This window comes from Vulpes vulpes, chromosome 8, assembly GCF_048418805.1.
Source record: "Vulpes vulpes isolate BD-2025 chromosome 8, VulVul3, whole genome shotgun sequence".
NCBI classification, from domain to species: Eukaryota; Metazoa; Chordata; class Mammalia; order Carnivora; family Canidae; genus Vulpes; species Vulpes vulpes.
This window is the reverse complement of record NC_132787.1, coordinates 21808402-21824217: the sequence shown is the minus strand read 5'-3', so window position 1 is coordinate 21824217 and position 15816 is coordinate 21808402. Positions and strand designations below refer to the sequence as shown.

The 15816-nt window shown below is 35.6% G+C and overlaps 1 protein-coding gene across 1 annotated transcript in view; it reads left to right on the top strand.

The window, feature by feature from the left end:
• Positions 1-15816, top strand: part of IRAG2 (inositol 1,4,5-triphosphate receptor associated 2) — a 122726-nt gene that overhangs the window by 46609 nt on the left and 60301 nt on the right. The window contains 7 exon segments of the mRNA XM_025995533.2: positions 672-728; positions 2201-2260; positions 2360-2424; positions 3667-3766; positions 5444-5626; positions 6336-6437; positions 7607-7770. Coding sequence (XP_025851318.2) covers positions 672-728; positions 2201-2260; positions 2360-2424; positions 3667-3766; positions 5444-5626; positions 6336-6437; positions 7607-7770 — 731 coding nt within the window.

The following is a 15816-nucleotide window of genomic DNA, read 5'->3' as shown; positions in this document are numbered from 1 at the left end:
TGGGCCAAAGGCAGGCGCTAAACCGCTGCGCCACCCAGGGATCCCATATTAGAAGTTTTTGCCAACAAACTTGCTTTTGATTTGAATAAGCTGATATATTCACTTTGCTAAAAGATATCTAAACACTTTAAACTATGTTCTTAGAAGAGGAAGAGTCTTTTTTATTTTCCCCTTGCAATCTAGCTAATCAGATTTTGGCAAGTGTAGGTTATATTGCCAGATAATCTGTGGGTTTCTATAGTACTTGTTGTTCAAGAAGAAGAGCCTTTTATATGTTCACATGGACTCTATGTTCATGTCCTATCTAGATTTTCACCAAAAAAACAAAGACTGAATTGGTCATCTTATTATAGGAAGGGTAAAATAGTGGGAACAACACTTGGCTAGAGGCAAAGATTCATATTGTGGGCTCAGTTCTGAGCCTTACTGTATGTGACATTGGGCAAGTCTCCCAATAGTGTGCTGAGCTTTGATTTCCTCAATGGTAAAGTGAGGGCAACAAACCCGGCCTCTCAAGTTGTTGTAAGGCTAATGTGAAAGTTGTTTATAAAGTAAGAAACACCTTCACATTAAAGGTGCTTGAGAAACATGTCCCCCTATTGTAATGATTTTGTGGCATTTTTTACCAAAGCAATGTCCCAATGGCCATCCCTAAATTTGTCTCTTTTCAGATGCAGTTACGTACATATGAGAACACCTTGGTTAATAAAGATGCAAGTTTGCAGAAGGTTGGTACTGTTCCTTTCTATGAAGTCCCATGGGAATGCTAGCTCTCCCTAAATCATAATGAATATGGCCATTTATATAACTTCACTTCTATTAAGATACCTGATTCTACTATTCTGTCACAAGACTTTCCTTTATAATACTTCACAAAAATGTTCTTCTGAGTAAAGAATACTGACTTCTTTATCTGGGATAAGTTTTAACATATCCTCTCTAACTTTTGGTGGTATTTATCCATTTATGTAATAAATATTAGTGTGCCAATTTGCCAGTACTGGCTAGGCATGATGATGTAGTTTTAAGTCATAATAATACAAATGAGTGTACAGTCATTTATTTTAGGGAATAAGAAGAATACTTACCCCAGTTATTTTCTATCTATTTGGATTGATTTGATTGGTAGGTAGGTAGATAGATAACCATTCTCTTTATCTTTATATCCTGTGATCATTGCCTATGTGATAAGAAAAGATTCTGGCTGCAGAAATGCCCTTATGGTGGCTTTAAGAGACATAGGAAGGACATAGAGTTAAGTTAATAAACTTCCATATCTTAAGACATGAAAGTAAATAAAAAGCAGTGTTTCTCTTTTCCTTCTCTGAATGCTATAAAGTTTCAAAGGAGTCATTTATGAATTGTGAACATCGACCAGATTACTGAATATCATACCAACTTTCTTTATGCATCGTGGGTGACATTATGGTAGTGGTAGCTGCTTACCTCCTCCATAACTCTGGTCCTTCCACCACTTTTTATTTATGCCCCAAATTCATAAGGTATTGATTGAGCACTTCCCATTTGCCAAGCACCATGCTAGTCATGAGATAAAATTACAGGTTAGACAGTGACTATACCCTTTGGTAATACAGTATAAAACTATGATTTTAATAGATATCATTTGAGTGGCACCTGGATAGCTCAGTTGGTTAAGCATCTGCCTTTGACTTGGGTCATGATGCCACCAGGGTCCTGGGATTGAGTCCTATGTCGGGCTCCCTGCTTGGCAGGGAGTTGGCCTCTCCCTCTGCCCCTCACTCCACTCATGCTCTTTCTTTCTCTCAATATCTCTCAAATAAATAAAATATTTTTTTAAAAAAACATATCATTTGAACTGGATAAAATTGGATGCTTTAATAATTCATTAGTCATTTGCAGGTAGACTAGTTTTTTTTTTCCTTAAGTATGTCATGATAATATAATTTGGACTTGAACTTGAGAATTACCTGTGAGACTTTGATTCCATTGAACCAGGCAAATACGAACATAATGACACCAATTAGGTATAACTGCCTTGCTGTCCCATACTTTTTGTGTTTTTAATCATAAACACAGACTGGCTTGGTTTTCAAAAAATATTGGTATAAGGTTTTATCATCTTTGGGGATATACAGTTCTATGGCTTTGATTGGTAGTCTACTAAATGAGATTTGGTAGACTCACACATTTATTTGCTATTCTTTCTTCTACTTTTCAGAAGGATTTAAGTATAGAAGAACTTAAGTCAACCATCATAGAATATGGAAACTTTATAGAGGTATACCATAATAATTTCACAGTTCGTGAAGTAGAATTATTTAAATGTAAATCCCCCACTAAAGTAACACAAATAGCCTAATGCTGTATGTGGTTCTAGAATTTACGAGGGGATAAAAACAAACTGGCTCATGAATTACAGCACTTGCAACAGGAACTTATCATGTGAGTAAAGCAACTTCTCACCAGCATTTTCTTATGTGCCTCCACCCTACATTCTTGACTTGCTGAGCTATATACACTTCTTTGAACATGCCACATTCTTTTCTTCTGTATTTTTATAAGTGATGTTTTCTCTGCTTTTCTCCAATAGAACTCCTTCTCAAGTTTTCTATGACTCTCCCTTGCTTTTCTTTTACCTTGAAATTGAGCAATCCCTTTGAGTACATGCATGACATGCTATTCTTACCTTTTAACACACATCATCTTATAATTGTTTTTGAATATGCAAAACATGATAATCCAGGAGTCTACAGGAGCCAGACAGATAACAAAAGTAAGTAAAATCATTGGGGGGTAAGAGCACATACTTATGAGAATGACAAATGAAAAAAATGCATTATTACCCAGATGAAGTCCAGCTAATCAGGAGTATATGGGCCTGGGGCACCTGGATGGCTTAGTTGGTTGGGCATCTGACTCTTGATTTCAGTTCAGATCATGATCTTGGGCTGAGGCTCATCAGGGAGTCTACCTGAGATTCTTTCCCTCTCCCTCTACTCTTTCACCTGCTTATGCATGCTTACTCGTTCTCTCTCTCTTTTTCTTTCTCTCAAATAAATCTTTTTTAAAAAAGAATATATGGGCCCAGTGTAGCTGTATCATGCTTTTTAAAAGAAAAGCCAGAAATCGGGGGATCCCTGGGTGGCTCAGCGGTTTAGCGCCTGCCTTTGGCCCAGGGCGCGATCCTGGAGTTCTAGATCGAGTCCCAAGTTGGGCTCCCGGCATGGAGCCTGTTTCTCCCTCCTCCTGTGTCTCTGCCTCTCTCTCTCTCTCTCTCTCTCTCTCTCTCTCTCTCTATGTCTACCATAAATAAATAAATAGGTAAAATCTTTTTTCTAAAAAAAAAAAAAAAAGCCAGAAATTGAGATTTTCATTGAAAGTTTCTAATTTTTAACTATTGACTCCAGTTCTCAAATAAATAAATAAATAAATAAATAAATAAGCAAGCAAGCAAGCAAGCAAGCAAGCAAGCAAGCATGACCTAGTTGTTTTCAACCACCTAGAGTCACTAGTCGGTGCAGCTCCTGGAGGGTCCAGAGACTCTCTTTTATTTCTCTATTACTGAATACTTTATACAGTCTTTGGCACACAAGGGCTTACTGTGTTTAGTGGTAAATCCCACTTTGGTGACTTTTAACATAGTCACATCTAACCAGACTAGACTATTGCTTTTGTTTTTTCAAGAAATGGGATCCAGTTGAATGTTAGTGGAGAGCGTAATAGTATCATCTCTGAAGAAGAAAAATCTTTACATTGTGAACTCGTTCTTGCTCAGTCTGCAGAGGTAGGTAATTATCAAATGGAAAGCTTGAAACAATAAGACCATACGCAATAGCTTACTATTAGGTGAAGGTCCAAACTTGCTGAAGAGTACCTGTGACATCTTGAGGAATCTGTTGATTGTTTTTAGAATCCAAGTCTAAAGTCTCTTAACCTGAAAAAAAAAAAAGGATCTTTTTCAAGTTCTGGCTGAAAACCATAGTGAGGCTCAAGGCTAAATTTGAAGAAGCATGTGTTCAGTGAATCCAGACTTTAGAAATCTTTATATTCTCAATACTTTTTAGGAGAAAGTACCTGTATTGATCCCCAGCCTGGGGTCCTAAAGGTAACAATAGAGATCCATGAACTATTTTTCAGTATTTTCCTAAACCCCCAAAGTAAATGTATCTGCCAAAAATAAAGATGCTTAGAAATAACACAAAATTTCTCTGCTCTAAAATGTAATTGTAGCAGCCCAATATAAATGGCATTGATTGTTACATTCTAAACAGAAATTAGCATTTTCATGTTTTTGGTTAATTTTAAAATGCAAGTGAATTATTATTTAACTCTCAGTTTTTTAGGTGAAACCAGTTTTTTACAGCATGTGAGGAAATAATCAAAAGCATTTCTGGGGATGAAATGTTGGGTATCCCTCTCAATACTCTATTTTCACTCCTTTGTGCTTTCCAGTTTGTGCTTGTTATGTTAGGAAATGCTTATTAGCAAAATTAGCTTTCTTTTCACCACTTTGATGGTCTCTCCATATCTGTGGACGATGGATATGTTAGAATGTCCTCCTCCTGACAGCTGTGATATGACCTTGAAAGGAGAGGAAAAATGTCTTTGGGGCAAATGCTGTTTGAATCTCTCTTGCCAAAGATTCGGGGGCAACATATGCTGCCTTCATCTAAAGCTGTCTCAGGCAGCCTTGGACATTCTGCTGAGGGCTGTGCTTTCCTGACATTCTGTTTCAAATACTCATCATCTTACTGTGTTTTTGAAACCAAGCCAATCTGCCAGACTGAATGAAATGGTGGCAAATCTGCCACAGCAGTCCTCTGAGATAATAATGATGTCAAGATGCCAGCCTGTAAAGTTCTATACTTCTAAACAGGGGTTAAGCAGCTAGCAAAGTTCTAACTCTGAGGTTTACCCAATATTGGATTAGGAATTTTGTCTTCTAATTGGAGTCTAGAAATAAGAAATCTGTAAATGTTTTTCCAGTAGACAACAAAAAGAAAGTTAAATGTGGTGTTGTCATATATCTAAAATATGACAGGACATGGATGCTTTGAGAGAACTATAAGAAATATTCTTTGGTAAACATCATCTGAGAATTCCTTTTATGAAAGAAAGGGGAAGACAAAAGAAAACAATCTATTTTCAGTAAGATTTATTGAACACTCTCCCAACAGTTTTTTTTCCTGTGAATTTCTTTACCTTCTCCTTTTTCATAAAATTAGAGCCATAGCAGTTTATATTACCCACATGTAAATGTTATCTATTGGATAAATGCTTTTCCTTAAGAATGAATAAATGTTAAGTTGAAGCCATCCTAGGGAGAAAATCTAAACCATTGTTTGTTAACATAGGAAGATTTTGTAAGACTACTTAGAACTCTTTGATGGGGACAGTTATATTGACCCAGGAGCATCATTTTCATAAAATAAAAACACTGTTCCTTATTAAAATGACAGAGTTGTGGAAAATTTGATAATTGTCTCATAACAATGAAACTGAGTGGCAGTGCAGTTTATTTAGCTTGTCATCTCTGGATATCATGATGGACCAAGAAATGCTGCTATTACTAAGAAAACTTGAACAAAAGGGAGTGGAATTCGCAGCTATGCTCAAAAAGCTGGAATCGTATAACATGTGTACTGTGGTGATTCACTGACTAGGAATATCTGTAGATACCTGATCTACAGCCTATTTGCTGAATACAGGCATATCTGTGTTTTGTTGAAACCTAAATTAATCCTACTATGAAAAGAGAAGTTTTTCCTAAAACTTCCCTGAGGTTGATCTAGTTCTGGCTCAAGTCAGTTCAACCTCAATCAGGTTGATCATTAGATAGGAATTGTTTGGGCTTATTTTTCCTACAGGCTAACCTGTAGTTTCAGAGGACTGAAGACATATCTATTAAACAGTTTCCTTCTGGCTAATAGCTAGTACCTCTTACTCCATTTTGATTTTTGACTGGAAACAAGATGACCAGAGAAAACAGAACACATTCATGACGCTATTTCTAGTGCCTTTCACAGTGCTTAGCGTATAGTAGGTAGCATTTAGTTTAATGAGTGGAAAAAAAATCCATGAAAATGTTTGTTTCCTACTATTTGAGAGGGGAATAAAGATGAGTACATTTTGTTTTGAAAAATGGTTCTATTTGTATATATTCAGCATATATAGAACAACTGATAAGAGTTAGAATTTACACATGGAAACACCCTGGGATAAAGGAAAGTCATGGGGGCTGCATTTTGTACGGTGTCTTAATTATATAGTAGAACTTTGGTCTAAACTACTTCTTATATAAGAGCCTATGCCTTTCACCTGAATTCCTAGTTGAACATGTGGAACTTTTGCAGCATGAAGAAGTTTCTAAAGTTGAAACTCTCATGGATAGCTCTCTGCAGTGGGTAACTGATCCAGAAATTACTGTGAAAGAGAAGTGGGAGAACAAGCTTGCTGTAAGTGTTTTATATTTTTGATTTTCCTGGTTTTTCTTCTGCCTTCTTAACCCAGGTAATACTCATTATATATGCAGTAACACTTCTAAGATTTTATTGTAGCCTCCTGCTATCTTGGTCTGTTGGTATATATGGATTGTATGTCTGGAGATGTGTGTGAGTGTGTGCATGTGGGTGAGAGTAAGAATGTGAGGGTGAGGATAAGCATGTGTGACTATGAGGGTGAGTATAAGTGTGGGTAAGGGTGAAGGTGAGTGTGTGACTGTGAGGGTTAGGACAAGTATGTGTAAGGGTGAGAATAAGTGTGAACTTGAGGATGAGGGCAGCTGTGTGTGAGGGTAAGGATAAGTGTGTGAATCTGAGGAAGAAAGTGAGAGTGAGGACATGTGATACATGTTAAAGAGACAATAGATAAAATGATTTAATGAAAAAGTATATTATTTGAATCCTTTGAGAATTGCTAGTAAGCCTGAATTTTTCCTTGACCTATTAAAATTCTCTAAATTCAATGGAATGATTGTGCAAATGTTATTCCTGAAATTCTGACATTTTTATTATACCAGAAATTAGCAGAACATGAGAATTTTAAGCAGCTATTTCCAGTTTTATTATAAAGGAAGCATATAAGAAGAAATTAATTTATCTATTACTTATCTCTACTTCTTGACTGCCAGACAACTTTCTAACATCCTCTACTTCTTGACTGCCAGACAACTTTCTAAAATCCATCAGCTTCCTAAGTAAAGTTACAGCAAGGAACAAACTCTGAAGACTCTGGAATATTAATTAAACGCCTTTAACAAACTCTTTTTTAAAGTTTTTTTTAATATGCTAACCAACAAATACTGTTTTTATTGCATTTTCTTGTCTCATCCCATTCTAAAGCAATTCTGACGACTGATGAAATAAATGGTCATGGACCACTTATATTAGAAAAAACTGAATTTTAGGCACATAACAGGTACCCAATATGCGCTTGTTAAATTGAGATAATCAGTTCAAAGAATAATCAATCTTTGGGCAGTTGAGAATTGGTATCTGTTCAATTAAACTTTTTGGGTTTCATAACCATGAATACTATTGAGATAGGATGACCACAGTATTTTGTATTGCATTTATTTTATATTTAACACTTGAATAGTGGAGGTTTTTTGTGACTTTTCTTGTAGGAATTTAAATATATAATGGAAGAGAAACTAAATCTTTGCATATTAATGCTGAACAGCTTGGGAAACCACAAAGAGTCTCTTGATAAAGAATTTGTCAAATTAATAGAGATTTTGAAGAGATTCAGACTGGAATACTTTTATTTCAGAAAAGAATTCCTTTCCAGGTGATGGTCATTTATATGTAAGAAACCCATGCTTTAAATTCATAATACATTTGAGATTGTACTTTGGCATTCAGTTTACTTTTTTCATGTTGTAAACATTGATTTCAAATGACACTTTTTCAAATAAGCCATTTTGTCTGATAATTTTGAATTCTCAAAAGGTATGAAATAGACCTAAGTATTCGAAATTCCAAATCGTGGGCAGCCTAAATGGCTCAAGGGCAGCCTGGGTGGCTTAGCAGTTTAGTGCCGCCTTCAGCCCAGGGCATGATCCTGGAGCTCTGGGATCAAGTCCCACGTCGGGCTCCCTGCATGGAGCCTGCTTCTCCCTCTGCCTGTGTCTCTGCCTCTCTCTCTCTGGGTCTCTCATTAATAAATAAATAAATAAATAAATAAATAAATAAATAAATAAATAAAAAAAATCTTTAAAAAATTCCAAATCGTGAACTTTAGCAATTTTGGAAACCCATAAATCTAGTTATTTTCCTTAAAGAAGAAAGTTGGAATTACAGAATATAGAATTTTTTAACCAGAAATGTCTTTAGAGATCATTTAGTAAAACCTCATAATTTTACAGAGGACTGAGGCATTAAGGCTATAAAGTGAATTGATCAAGACCTGAGAGTTATTAATGGAAAATCTATGAAGTGATCTATTAACAGAAGAATTTGCTGAGTCTATTGACTCCTATCCCATTGGGCTTCATTTTCTGTCTCAGTATACAGTGTATTGTATTAGGCACTAGTCAATTAAATTTCAAGTAAAGAAGTCAGGGAATTAGAGGACTCTAAATGTAAAATAATTTACTATCTTACTGTTCTTTTAACCTTAATTCTTATAATTATGGAGAGATTCTTGAAATTTGTATACTCTGTAAACCACATAATAAACAAGGAGAGCTATTTTGTCTTTTATTGACCACTATTTATATAGCTGCTAGTACCATAGTAAGCATTCCCTTAAGAAATGCTTTTTTTGGTGAGTGAATGAACATGGATTCAAATTCATATTGAATCTGAGTAAAGTAAATATATATATATAGTTAGAGACTAAAGTTGCTTAAAGAAAATAGCCAAAAGAAACTATTTTATTCCCCCTAAATAAGAAACCCAGATACCAGAGAGAGGTTAATACCAGAAGAAACACTCAAGAAAATGATCTTCTGCTTTCCCTAGGAAGTAGGGAGCCCAGACTTCCCCATAGGGGTAAAGGTGTGGGTTAAGTGGATATGCAGCTTCCTTACATGGATACCATCTCCACAAAAGGGAGCATTGAAATCTTCTAGTTAGCCACAAAGAACTATTTGGAGAGGAGTCTGCACTGGAGTCATTTCTGAATAAGTGAATCTTCTGTATTATTCTACAAGACACACAAACAACCAAGTTAAGTAACAGTAGGTGCAATTTGTTGAGAGCTTACTGTGTTGGAGGTAGTGCTAAGAATTTGACATACTTTTATCTCTAGAGAGGTTCAGTGACTCACTCAAGGTTACTCAAGAGGGATTAAGTGACAGCTGGGAGCAGGCCTAGATGTGTGTAACTTCAAAACTTGTGTTCTTTCAACTATTAATCCCCCACCATCTGCTTGTTAAAATCAAATAAAATATTCATTAAAAATATTCTGGGAACCTGGCACCAGGCAAAATACTACTCATCACTGTAAGGATAGTTAAGCCTGTGCCTTCTAGATATAATTTAAAACAGACAGTCATTTATTGGCTACACACAAAATGATTTAACTATCAGTTTTAACAATGAATAAGAATATAAGTGGAGTTGGGCACCTGGGTGGCTCAGTCAGTTCAGTGTCTGACTCTTGTCTCAGCTAAGTTCTTGATCTCAGAGTTCAAGCCCTGTGTTGGGCTCCACACTGGGTGTGGAGCCTACTTAAAAATGTGTGTGTGTGTGTGTGTGTATTATTTTGTAGAGATGAGTATAAGAATTTAGGTAAGGTAGACAATATTTATTAAAGGTAACTTTCAGGGGCTGTTTGCTGAGGAGAAGGCTTTCATTCTGTTGCAAGATAAATAGTCTCCAGTGCTGAGGAATGGAAAGAATTGAGTGAGTCAAGGAGAAGTATTGAAAGAAAAAATTGCTCTTGAAGGTCTCAGTGAGAAAAGCATGTTATTTGTGCAACACCCAAATATGAGCTCCTTGCCAGGTTCTTTTTTTTCTTTTTGGTGCTAGAAAATTAAATAAAATCAAAATCTCTACATCCATGAAACTAATATCTATTAAGGGACACAGATAGTGAACAAATAAACACATAACTATATAATATAATGCCAGAGAGTGGTAAGTGATATAAAAAAATAAAAGGAAGATAAGAATAAGAATGATGGGGCAGGAAGACCTAATTTTAGGAAAATGGCCAGGTAAGACCTGTCTGTGATTGACAAATTTAATGGAGAGCTTAGTGGAGTGAGAGAGTGAGGTAAAAGATGATCTAGGAAGGGTTCTAGCTGGAAGAATTAGCTAGTGCAAAGGCCCTGAGGTTTTAATGAACTTAGTATGTCTGAGCAGCAGCAAGAGGCCAGCATGGCTGGGGCAGAGTGAATGCTAGGCAAATGGTAGGAGATGAAGTTAGAGAGATAGGCAGGAGTTAGATTCATGATCTTACAGTCCATGCTTAGGGATTGGTATTTTATTCTGAATAGATGGGAAGAAATCAGAGGATCATAAACAGGAAGGTAATATGACATATTTTGAAAAATTATTCTAGCTGTTAGTAGAGGATTGTATATAGAGGGGGAAGGTGAAAGCAGTGACACCAGTGAGAAGGGTTTTTTCAATAACAGGTCACCAATTAGAGCTCTTGAAATCAATTTACCAGATTATGAGTCATTTTAAAAAATAAATGTATCAGAGTACATTTCATATAGTAAGAGTAATATTTCATAAAAATTTTAATCCAGCCGTGTGTGTGTGTGTGTGTGTGTGTATACGTATGTACTTGGTTGAAATATAAAATATTTGCTAAGTTGTGGTCAAAAAAACCCACTGAGTTAGAAACTATTTCCATAGTCTAGGAGAAGGGGTGTTACAAGAGTCAGAGTGAGCCAGTTGGTAAGAAACGGTTGGATTCAAACATTGAGAATGGGTCAGATCTTACATGGTAGTGAATTAGTTGTGGGAATGCAAGAAGGAGTCATCTTTGACTTACAGCTTTTTGGTCTGAAAACTAGGTAAATGGGATTCTATTTAAATGGCAAAGTTTCAGAATCAGACTTGGCAGGTGTAGAAACCAAGATTTAGCATTAGGACATGTTAACAAGGAGACTTACTGAATTCAAAAACACCTTCAAAGATGATACTGTATTAATATGATAATGTAAGTCTCTATGGAAGAAAAATCTTCAAAGGTTTAAAATCTGTTGAATATCTTTAATAGATGGTACTATATAATATTTAGAAAGCTATCCTTAAGACTGTTATGATTCAAAAAGTGCATAAAATTATCTTAAAGGTACAAATACATATATATATGTAATATACAGGATAAAAGTTGTAATATTATTAAATGTGGATTTCTGATGGTTCTTACAGTCCTTTTGCTTTCCCTTGGAACATAATGTACAGTATTGATAGCTTAGACTATTCCTAAAAAAGAGAAAAGTTGATAAAACTAATGTCTTAAAAAAAAAAAAGAGGTGATGTCAGCAAGAAATTGGCTTTCCTTCCCCCAAGGGATATACTGATTCAACAGTAATAGATGGATGCGTTCACTTTGTGAGAAATCCAGAAACTAGTTGAAAGGATCCTGTACCCTAGGTAGTTGTGAAACCAACTACATCAGTACTGGTTGGAAAATTCTAAATACCCTGTCAGTGTAATTTCTGCTCCCGACATAGGACTGTGTGGTCAGAAGGAATCCCCCAGCTCCCAGTTTTTCCCTGGGGAGAAAGAGTTAGACTGTATGTCCGTGTTTCAACTTTTCTGAGGACTTAACAAAATACTGGCTTTTGTCTCATCTGTCTCAGAGTGCAGATGGAACTGGGCATACTGTAGATGCTTAAGGGACACTGAGAACAATAATGGCAGGTGGAACCCCAGATCTTTGCTTTTTCCTGGAAGAAAAGAATAGGACTACACATTCAATATTCCAATTTTTCTGGGAGTTGTCTAAAAGACTCCCTTCTGTTACACCCATCTTAGAGCAATGATGTTACTATCATACTCTAGACACTTAGGACCCAGTAAGGACAAAAATGGTGATTTGAACTAGAATGAAGATTTGAGAGCCCTCAGAACCTCTGACCAAACTGATTGATACAGGTTTTCTCCTATGTAAGTCCGGGCTGTGGAGACTAGAAGTGGTTATTTTTTCTAATGTGCAGATACCAACAAAAGGAGTCAGGATAAAAAATAGGGAAATATGTTCCATCCAAAGGAACAAAATCTCTAAAAACTGATCCCAATGAACCATAGATAAATGATTCACCTCACTAAGGATCCAAAATAACTGTCATAAAGATGATCAATGATATCAGGAGAACAATCCATAAAGTGAGAATATCAGAGTGCCTGGGTAGCTTAGTTAGGCATCTGATTCTTGGTTTTGGTCATGATTTCATGGTTGTTGGATTGAACCCCATGTCAGGCTCTGTGCTCAGTGAGTAGTATGCTTCAGATTCTTTCTCCCTCTCCCTCTGCCCCTCCCTGCTCATGCTTGCCCTCTCTCAAATCTATAAAATCTTTTTTTTAATTTTTATTTATTTATGATAGTCACAGAGAGAGAGAGAGAGAGAGAGAGAGGCAGAGACATAGGCAGAGGGAGAAGCAGGCTCCATGCACCGGGAGCCTGATGTGGGATTCGATCCCGGGTCTCCAGATCGCGCCCTGGGCCAAAGGCAGGCGCTAAACCACTGCGCCACCCAGGGATCCCCAATAAAATCTTTTTAAAAACAAACCAAAATGAGAATATCAATAAAAAAATAAAAGTATTACAAGAATACCCAACAGAAATCTTAGAGCAGAAGAACATAATAAATAGACTGAAAAATTTACTACAAGAGTTCAACAATGGACTAAAGAGAAGAAAAGATCAGTGAATTTAAGACGGGTCTCTGGAAATTATCTAGTCAAAGAAATGAAAAGAAAAATGAAAGTGAAGCAATCTTAAGGGACTTATGGGATACCATAAAGTAGATCACTATATGTATTATTACAGTCTCAGAGGGAGAAGAGAGAAAGAAGAGTTATTCAAAGAAAAATATGGGGGTGCCTGGGTGGCTCAGTCAGTTAAGCATCTGCCTTCTGCTCAGGTCATGATCTCAGAGTCCCAGGATCAAGCCCTGCATCAGGCTCCCTACTCATTCGGGAGTCTGCTTCTCTCTGCCTCTCCCCCAGACTTATGCTTGTTCTCCTTCTCTCTCAAATAAATAAAAATTTTAAAAAACAGAAACAAAGAAAAATATGGCCCAAAACTTCCAAAAGCTGGGGAAGGACATCTAGATCCAGGAAATCCAATGGATCTCAAATAAGATGAACCCAAGAAATTCACATTGAGACACATAATAACTGTCAAAAGCCAAAAATAGAGAATTTTGGAAACAGCAAAGAGAAAAATTTTGTGATATACAGGGGAAGCACCATGAGACCATCAGTGGATTTCTCAGCAGAAACCTTGCAGCCCGGAGTATGTGGGACGATATATTCAAAGTACTAAAAGTAAAAGACTACCAACCAAGAGCACTATTCCCTGCAAACTGTCCCTCTCTAAAATCCAGGTGTTATAAAGACTTTCCCATATAAACAAAGGCTGAAAGAGTTCATTACCACTAGACCTGCCTTAGTAGAATTGCTAAAGGAGTTCAAGTTGAAACAAAAGGATCTTAATACAAAAACATATCAAAGTATAAAATTTGTTAGTAAAGGTAAATATATAGACAAATACAGAATACTGTAAAACTATGGTAGTGATGGGTAAATAGCTTTTAATTCTAGGATGAAAGTTTAAAAATTATAAGTATATAAAATGGTAAAAACATATTAAGGTACACTATATTCAAAGTTGTAAATTGTGGTATCAATAACAAAGTGGGGAGGAGAGAAGTAAAATTGTAGTTACTGTATGTAATTGAAGTTAAATTGTTATCAGCTTAAAATAGACTATTAGATTTTATGTAAGCCCCATGTTAACCATGAAGAAAATACATATAGAAGATGCACAAAAGAAAAATGAGTCAAAATATTACTAAAAAAAAGGAAAACACAAAGACAAGAAGGGAGGAAAGAGGAACTAAAGTACTCTGAGACAGAAAACAATGAAAAAAATGCCCATGATAAATTCCTACTCTATTGATTATGTTAAGTGTAAATAGAGTAAACTTTCCAATCAAAATACATAGAGTGTGGCTCAATGGATTAAAAAATAAGATCCGACTGTATGCTGTCTACAAGAGACTCACTTCAGATTTAGAGACACACATAGGCTGAAAGTGAAGTGATGAAAAAAGATATTTCAGGCAAATACTAACCAGAAGAGGGCCAGGGTAGTGATATTTATATCAGAGAAAATAGACTTCAAGTCATAAAACAAAGGAAGGACATTATGCAGTGATAAAAGAATCTGTTCACTAGAAAGATATCACAATTATAAATATACATGCACTCAATGTCAGAGCACCTAAACATATAAAGCCTATATTGACAGAATAGAAGGAACAAGTAGAAAGCAATATAATAGTAAGAGACTTCATTGTACCACTTTCAATAATGGATAGAACACTGAAATAGGAAATAAGAAAGCAATACCCTGGAACACCACTATAGACCAAATGGACCTAACAGACACATACAAAACATTCTACCCTATAGCTACAGATATACATTCTTCTCATGTGCATATGAAACATTTTCCAGGATGGATCGCATGTTAGGTCACAAAACAAGTCTTTAAAAATTTTTAGAAGATGGAAATTATACTAAGTATCTTTTCTAACTACAATGGAATAGAACTAGATAGAAATCAATGCCAGAAGGAAAGCTAGAAAATTCACAAATATTTAGAAATTAAGCAATACACTGCTAAAAAACCACAAAGAAGAAATTAAAAGGGTAATTAGAAAATATCTTGAGACAAAAGTGGGAAGAACATATCAAAACCTATGGCATGCAGCAAAAGCAGTATTAAAAGAGAAATTAAGAGTGACAAATGCCTACATTAAAAAGAAGGAAGATTTCAAATTAACAACTTTATAGCTCAAGAAACCAGAAAAAAATAAGAACAAACTAAGTTCAAAATTAGTACAAGGAAAGAAATAATAAAGATTAGAGGAGAAATAAATGAAATAGAGAATAGAAAAACTCATTAAAAAATAAAATCGGTAAAATAGAGCTGGTTTTTTAGTTAAATATTTAAATATCTGCAATTTAACTATTTGTAATTTTAATTCCAGTATATTAATATCATTGTTATTTTAGTTACAGGTGTACAGTATAGTGATTCAACAATTCTATCCACTACTCAGTACTCACCATGATACTTATATTCTTATCCCATTTCACCCATCTCCCATCCACCTCTGCTGACCACCAGTTCTCCATACTTAAGAGCCATTTTTTTTGGTATCTCTTTGTCCTTTGTTCGTTTGTTTCATAAATTCCACTTATGAGTGAAATCATATGGTATTTTTCTTTCTCTGATGAACTTATATCACATAGCATAACACCCTCTAGATCCATCTATGTTGTTGCAAATGGCATGATTTTATTCTTATTTATTCCCGAGTAATATTCCATTTCACACACACCACACCACACCACATCTTCTTTATCCATTCTTCAATCAATGGACACTTGGGTTGCTTCCATAATTTGGCTGTGGGTTTTTCATATGAAACCTTTGTTATGTTGAGATATGTTCCCTCAACCTACTATGTTGAGGGTTTGGTCATAAATGGATATTGTGCTTTGCCAAATGCTTTTCCTGCATCTATTGAAATAATCATATAGTTATTATCCTTTCTCTTGTCTATGTTATGTATCATGTTGATTTGTGAACTACTGAATCCCTCTTGCATCCTAGGATTAAATCTCAATCACA